This window comes from Cimex lectularius, unplaced genomic scaffold, assembly GCF_000648675.2.
Source record: "Cimex lectularius strain Harlan isolate CLEC.00 unplaced genomic scaffold, Clec_2.1 scaffold380, whole genome shotgun sequence".
In the NCBI taxonomy this organism is placed as follows: domain Eukaryota; kingdom Metazoa; phylum Arthropoda; class Insecta; order Hemiptera; family Cimicidae; genus Cimex; species Cimex lectularius.
In genome coordinates, this window is record NW_019392937.1 from 274365 (window position 1) to 281972 (window position 7608).

Here is a 7608-nt window from a genome sequence, read left to right on the forward strand (position 1 = left end):
TTCCTTCATCCTCTAAAAACGAGTAATAATGTTTAATAAAAAAAAAAATTCGAAAATTAATTTATGTAAGTTTGCTGTATAATTGGTACTAATAGAAGTCTGAAAAAAAAAATATTTCTATCGCTTATCCCTGTGAATTCTGTGGCCCCAACAACTTCACCCATTCCACAGCTCGTTAAATCTTCTAATTTTTTTCAAGGGTAACAATTGAAACGGAAAACGGGTACAAATTGAATTGTAAAGAGTCCCATATGCTTTGCATGGTTTTTTTTTACAAAAATTCATATGGAAAGGATTGCATTTAATTTGGAAAAGGATACACTTGACTCGTGAAAAGTTTCAAATAGACTTGGAAATGTTACATATTTGCATAAATATGTATTGAAGAGAGTATATAACTTACAATAAATACTCTACATTTTTTTTATTATTTTCAGCTGATACTCTGGAATGGAAAAACATTCAAAGAAACATTCTTATCATTTTTTTTTCTGTTAAACGAGCAAAAAATCAAATCAATCAATAACTATCTTGGAAATAATTTAACTTCAAAAAGGAAATAGCAATTATTTATTAAAAAAAATAACAGGAAAGAGAAAGTTTACTAACGATATTCTGGATACAAAATATGATCTTCTTTCCTGTAAATTGGGTATTGCTTGACAGGTGTACTCATCGAATAGCTTATTGGTTTGTATTTTGTGAAAGCTTCGGGGGTGCTCCAGGCTTTCGGGAGGCCTGCCCTAGGACCGACTACGGTTGGGGTGCAAGGCTGTAAAACATCTATCGGACATTTGTTGTACGCCAGACCATGAAAAACTTTATGCAACAATGTTCTCAACTCTCCAGAGGCCCTCATGTGAAAAACGTCGATCTCACCTCCGATGAACTTACCGTTTATGAACACCTGTGGCACCTGGAAAACGACCGAAGAATTCAACTTATTTAAAGACGGAAATAAATATTTTTTTGTTGTTTAATATTCAGAATTTTAATTCTTCTGGGTTTTATCGAGATAGAAAATCGTAGCTATATAAGGCGAGTTTAGAACATTATTTTCTCTCACTTTAGCCTTTTTAGGATTACAGAAGCAATGCAAATTAAAATAATACTAAATTTTATTCAAGGAATAATGTACCGTGTAGTGACCAGTGTAATTAACGAGCGATTTTATCAAATGTTGAACATTGTGGCAATGGTCTAGTTCTACAACTGCATAACCTACGCCCATTTGCGAAAACATCTGTTTAAATTGATAAAAACTATGAAAAAAGTTATTAAATATTTTCGCATTTAAAAGATGTATGAACTCACGGTTTTAACATCGGTGCAGTAGACACAATTGGACTTTGAAAATATGACGATTTTGTTCGATTCTATTATATTTTCAAGCAACGATTTGACAACTTTTGGTTTGCAGCACATGGAACCCTTTAATTATGCATTTCTGTTACTAATTGATTTAACTTGTATATTTAATATCCATAGAATTTCTTCAGAAAAGAAGGTAATTACCATTGTAAAACATCCAAATATCATTCGACATCATTGACATTGCCAATCATTTCTAATTAAAAACTAACCACAGTCAACGACGACAACAACAAACAACAAACTGATCAAACTGTTGCGTTTCAATACCAGCTGATGTTTTTTTTCGTTGAGTTTCAGCCATTACAACAGGTATACATGAACAGTACTCATGCACTAAGTGAATATAATGATATTCATTTTTGATCAAATTTTTAAGTGGGATCTTTTGATCAGTGAAAGTTTATGAAACATACTGGTGGATACTAGGAACTGGAGGAGGTACCCGAGCACTGCAGCTCTATAGAGCTTATTATACTTCTTCCTGAATCCATTTTGGGGGCTCGTGAATTGAGACCTCGGGTGCCCGTGTACTTCCATCGAAAAAACTCATTTTGGAAGGGCGTCAGGCCCAAACTTAGGGTTGCTGTAATTGCTAAAAATGAGGCTCGGCACATTACTTAGGCTCAAATTCATTTTGTTGCATAAACTGTAGTCGCATTAAAAAAACATTAGAATCATGAGTAATTAGCAAACATTAGTAAGAGGGTAAAGGGGTAAAGGGGAGGGTAAAAATACTCAATTGGACTTGGAAAACACATAGAAATAACACAATTGGAAAATGAGAGAATCGTACTCAACAAAAGGAATTAAAAGCTGAACTGTAATTATATTGAACTATGTCTAGAAGAGACAAGATAGAATAAAATATTCTATGCAATTCGGTTGAAACAGCTATGAAAAGCCTATGTTCCGATGGATCCATTTTTGAGCAACCTAGACCTTGAATCTTAATATGTGAAGAACTGCTTATTTCATACAAGAATCGACAATTTTCTAGGAAATCCAATAGTATCTAAATGTTAAGTAGTAAAGGGAGAAATCTCGCGCACTCGAAATGGGAAAGAAAAAGTCTGTAAGTATGGGTGGTAAAATATCGATTGAAGGGACTGTGAAATAACTTAATGAAAATGTGTCAAGCTATTTATTTTATTTAATGTAATAAATGTGTGTAATTCGATAAGGGCGAAAAATCGGCGTACTACTATCTTATACCTAGGTACCTACCCAATTGCACATATAGTTTGAAACTTTCGACTTGTAAGAATTCAATTATTTGCGTGAGTGACTGTGTATCCACGGGTCTTTGGCGGAATATTCCGTCACGAAAGCAAGTCGAATTATATTGAATTTTTAATTTTTTGTTTGTTTTCGAAATAAGGCAAGTGGTTACTGGCACAGAGAATTACAGTTTTTCTCGCTGTTTATTGTTTCTACACTGATAATGATGCATTGTCTTGCTATTTTTTGGATTAATCTAAGTCCATTTTATTGTCAAGGCAATAACATTTTCACATTTTCTTCAGGGATTTAAGTTAGTGAAAGTAAAATAACAATTGTGCGTTTCTGAGCGGATGTTTCGGCAACAATTCGAGAATTTCCAAGAACATGGACGGTTTTTCACCCTTCCGTCATTCCATTCCAGGATATTTCTTAATAAATCAATACATGAACTTCTGCTGATAGGACTTACTTACATTTGATTATGATATCATGATCTTTAGTTATCATAAATTTGCTCCAAGTGATTCAGTTTTAATGAATTATTATGTACTCTTTAATACAAGCAAAAAACAGCACAGTGAAACTCGTAAAATCGGCCGGAGATTGGATGATAACCCGTCATGTATAAGTTAAAGCATTGTCAAACTCCTACATTATAGTTAAATCCGTTGTTTAGATGGCAAGTTGTTGAACAATTGATTGCTTCTTATCGATGTACGTCTATTATTAGGTCTTCTTTGAAGTAGACATGTTCCTTATCTAGAGATGTCTGTTAGATATATTAAACAGAATTCGTTAATAATTCAGACAAAATTTAACAAATAAAAAATATATTATACTGTGTAATAAAATACATTCTTTAATTATTTTTACATAAGAATATTGAAATAGTAGTTTAAGCATGGCCCTTAGGTGTGCGTGTTTGGTTGTGTGTAGATAGGAAAATTTGAAAAATGAACCCTTTCTTTGTTAAAGCCCAATATCTTCGAACCACTCGTCTAAGGTGAAAATTACTTGCGGGTAACATGATAGTATCATTTTCATAAATTCCACCCAAGAATGGTTTGTTATCAATGTTTACCACGTTACATTTAAGCGATGAAAACAAAACTGATCTAACCATGTAATTCGGCTAAAAAAAGGTGCAAATATTTGAAATTTTCGTTCAGTTACTTTTTAAGCAGTGAGTACGGTTAAGCATAAAACGTACGTGTGACACTATTGACTTGGAATCGTTTGTGAATAGGAAAATTAGTTCCTTGACGTTTTTTCCTGGATCGTGGATGCATAAATATTGGTATCAGAGCAAAGAGAGATATATGTTACAAGCACCCGACAATAAATATCTAAGGGTTAAAACCTCAACGTTGGCCGTGCATAAAATACATTTTTGTATACAAGTTTGCCAACTCGGAGATATCAAATACTAAAATGAATTTTCGATCGGTCTGCCGGTATATGTTTATAACCAGGAGTCGTTCTTTTTTCACTCGCTTCTTCTGAATTTTGAGGATAAGTAGTAATCCGGAAAATGAAAAAGGAGCAATGCAGTCAGATAAAAGTGAAGTTAAGTCCAGCTTTAATTTCGTTTAGTTTTGACTTGAATTGAACGCAATTTATGCCTCACACTCTTTGTCTTGGTACGTTATTTTTTCTTGTTTGTAATTTAATTTTAGGGACCACTTAATAATAATAAAAACATTGGAGCGATGGTATGTGTATCTTATAGTATGTTTTTGTAAATGATTTTTTAAATTGTTTTCGCTTTCTTTTTTGATTTTATTGTCTTCAACCTGTTCAAAAATAGATGAAAATTTTTTGTAACTAAAGGCATACTCTCGACAAAAAGCTGATTGATTTGTAAATAATTTAAATCTAAATTAATCAGAATACTTTTCCGTTTATACTTAAGAAGAAAAACCGATTCTGCGTTTATTTCAAATAAATTTATTATATTTGTATCTCTAATATAATACTTAATATAATAGCTCAATTACTTCCAAATTTGTTATATATCAGATATTTTAATCTAAATTCTACGAATATTTGTTAATTAAATTAATATTCAGCCATTTCACCACTTCATTCATAACATTTGATTGCGGGAATATATTGCACTTGACCTACTCAAGTCTCTCTGAAGTAAGGCCGGATAAGCATGATCAAAGAAGATTAACCTGCTGACAGATTGTTGACAGGATTAATATTTCAGCTAGTATCAAATTGAAGCAGTTAAATTTTATATACCTTGAATTATAATCAAATCCCTAATCTTTCTACATTAGTTTCATATAATTAGGCGATATGTTAGTCGAAATTAATAATATAAAGTAAGTGTATATTGCTTTATTTACTTATGTACTGATTAATCAATCCCATTTGCACAAAAAGTAAAATTGCATCATTCATTGTTTCATATGTCATCAGGCTCTACGAAACCGCAGCCTTACGGAAAATGAGTTAAGAAATCTAATAAAATAAGTCCGAAATATTTCGATTGTTAGGTGTTAGGCTGAAGGACAGGACTGTTAGGTGAAGGCTCATTGAATATAACCTCAGGGCCCGGCACCCGGCTCGTGGACCTATCATTACACACCTCAGAAAAATGGCCAGGCTTCAAGTCACACAGGAACATGTGAATCGAATATTGGAAAATTGGTTCCGCGTTCTCTTTACAGATGAGGTGAGTGACTCAATCTACACTTAGGCATAATTTCATATGGAGACGCGCAGGAGAACGGTACGCCCAATGCTGTATGGTTCCTCAGTTGGCATTCCCCGGTGGGTCATTGATGTTCTGGAGTGTAATTTCCATGCACGCCCGCACCGAATTGGTTATTAGGCGAGGAAGATCTCTAAGTACTTGCAATACATAATCGAAACATGTAATGCCATTTGTCTCCCTCATCGTGAAGAGAATGGTGCTAATGCAGGATAATGGCAGGCCTTATAGAGCACGTATTTTGGATAACTAGTTGAATGGGGTTTGAGTTGAGTGCTTGGTGTGGCCAGCTGAAGCCCCTTTTTGGTCCCCGTGCCGCGGCTAAGATTGATGGCCGCGCGGGCATCCGGAACCTCCTGATAGAACACCGTCAGCAGAAAACGCGTTTTGATGTCTACCGATGTCTACCGCTGCGCGCACACCACCCGACATATTGAACCAAGTTGAGCGAAAAGTTCGAATGCGAAACGCAAGTCCTAATATCCTAGTAGAGCTAAGACCGGCTGTTTTTGTTGAATGGGAAAGAATTCCTCAGGATTGGATCAGAATCGGTGTTAAAGAGGTCAATTTTTTTCAATTTAAACCTGCAGCTATTTAAGCTCTCGACCTGTTAATGACTCTCTTCTTTTTTTTAAAACAATATCGATACCCACAAATGCTAACCTCTCATTTTTGTACCTCAGGTTGTCAACTACAAATTAGACACAACACATGCAATACATATCATCACAAACAAAGTTCCCTGATCACATTCACTCCCCCAGAGTGTTCCATATTCCTCGGGGCGGGGTCGAACCTACCCTTTTCAACTCTTACTCTCCAGACGTCACACACTCACCCTATAATACTCGATATTTCTCGGGACTGGGCTCTTCCTTTCACGTTGTAATGCCAGTAAAGCGTTTTAGTTTAAAGTTATACATAAGCGACGGACCTCGCGAATTATAGGAAGAAACAGAAGCGGACCAGACGCTCACGTGTACATTCCGGACCTCTCGGACTCAGTGGCAATACTCTGCAACAACATCTCTATATTTATCTTTAGCGCTTCATGTGCATAAAGGGGTGTTTCGTTTTTCGTTAATTTTGCCATGTCCCACCTACGATTGAGCAGGGTAATCATCGGGGGGGAGGGAGTTGCGGGTAGCTTCTCTGCCTCTACCTGGTTCGGTTCTACTCTTCGGGCCGCTAAAATCTCCTTGGCTCTTGTGGCTTCGAACGGTTATCAGGAGGTCGGTTGTTTCGCAGGAGTTAGGATCGAAAAGGGTCTTATGTAAGAAATTGCCCGGCCTTGCCTTTGAGCTAGCATTTTGCTACCATTATTTCTTCTCTTTTTAGTTCAGGGGGAGATTTCCAGATTTCACGCAGATGCTATGGAGCAAGCATGTCCTAAACGAGCTTATCACTAGTCTTAAGCCTTGCTTGCCTTTGCATGTAGTGCCTAATTTATTCAGGTGCGTTCTTTTTGCCGAACTGTACACTATCTAACCTAGCATAATTCCTGGCACAACATCATTTTAAGAAAGGGCCATTTGAACTGGACTTTCATATTCAACATATCTGGCCATCTTAACTTCTCTTCGAAGGTCATGCTGAAAAACCTTGAGCGGTCTGCATACACGAGATCTTCGTTCCCCATCCGCAGCTGAGGAGGTCATGTTCTTTGTTTTTTTACGAGGGTTAACAGGAGAGGGTCATTTAAACCCTCAGAGTGCCGGTGAAAAAAAGCCCGTTTATAAGTATGTATAAGTAAGCTAAAAGTCCCGGGTTCGATCCAGCGGCCCTGCATTCGAACCCGGGACTTTTAGCTTACAGTGATGAGCACCGTGTCAACGGCTAAACCGTTACGGCCACCGACGCCCCGTGTTCCCTATTCATTCTGGGCTGCCATCATCTTTCCAGCGGAAAAGGAAAAACCCATCCTCTCGGCAATAGCAACCGTTTTGTTCATTGAGGTCTACACTTTTATATCAACCCAAATTATCCAAATCAATTAATATTCGTTTAATTAAATTTAAGTTACTGTCATGCATTTATTTACTGTTAATAATACAAGAATGTTTTAATTCATTTAAGATTCTACAATGGTTACTTATCCCCAATTAATTTTACCTCCTCTAGCCTCGCGGAGGACTTTAAGTCTGTTAGGCGTCGAGTAAGCAAGCGATCGGATTTCGAATTGTGAAACAGAATCCCATTCTCGAACAAGAACCGTTTGAAGCTGTTCACGATTTGTTGAAGGCGACTAACGACGTCTAAACGGTTTCTTTAACATGTCCCATACGTTTTCA

At 36.3% G+C, this 7608-nt stretch overlaps 1 protein-coding gene across 3 annotated transcripts; it reads right to left on the reverse strand.

Moving 5' to 3' along the window:
* Positions 1–551: 551 nt before the first annotated feature.
* Positions 552–1625, reverse strand: LOC106674360 (glutaredoxin-C3-like). Of its 3 annotated transcripts, none has more exons than XM_014407006.2 (4): positions 1516–1625; positions 1315–1431; positions 1139–1243; positions 552–916 (listed from the first exon to the last, which is right to left on the reverse strand). In XM_014407006.2, exons 1-4 carry the CDS (start codon positions 1537–1539, stop codon positions 605–607), a joined length of 558 nt encoding a protein of 185 aa, XP_014262492.1. In that variant the 5' UTR covers positions 1540–1625; the 3' UTR covers positions 552–604. The 3 variants fall into 3 exon arrangements, with proteins under 3 accessions (XP_014262492.1, XP_014262494.1, XP_014262493.1); XM_014407008.2 differs by having other exon boundaries at positions 1139–1262; XM_014407007.2 differs by lacking the exon at positions 1139–1243.
* Between the last annotated feature and the right edge of the window lie 5983 nt (positions 1626–7608).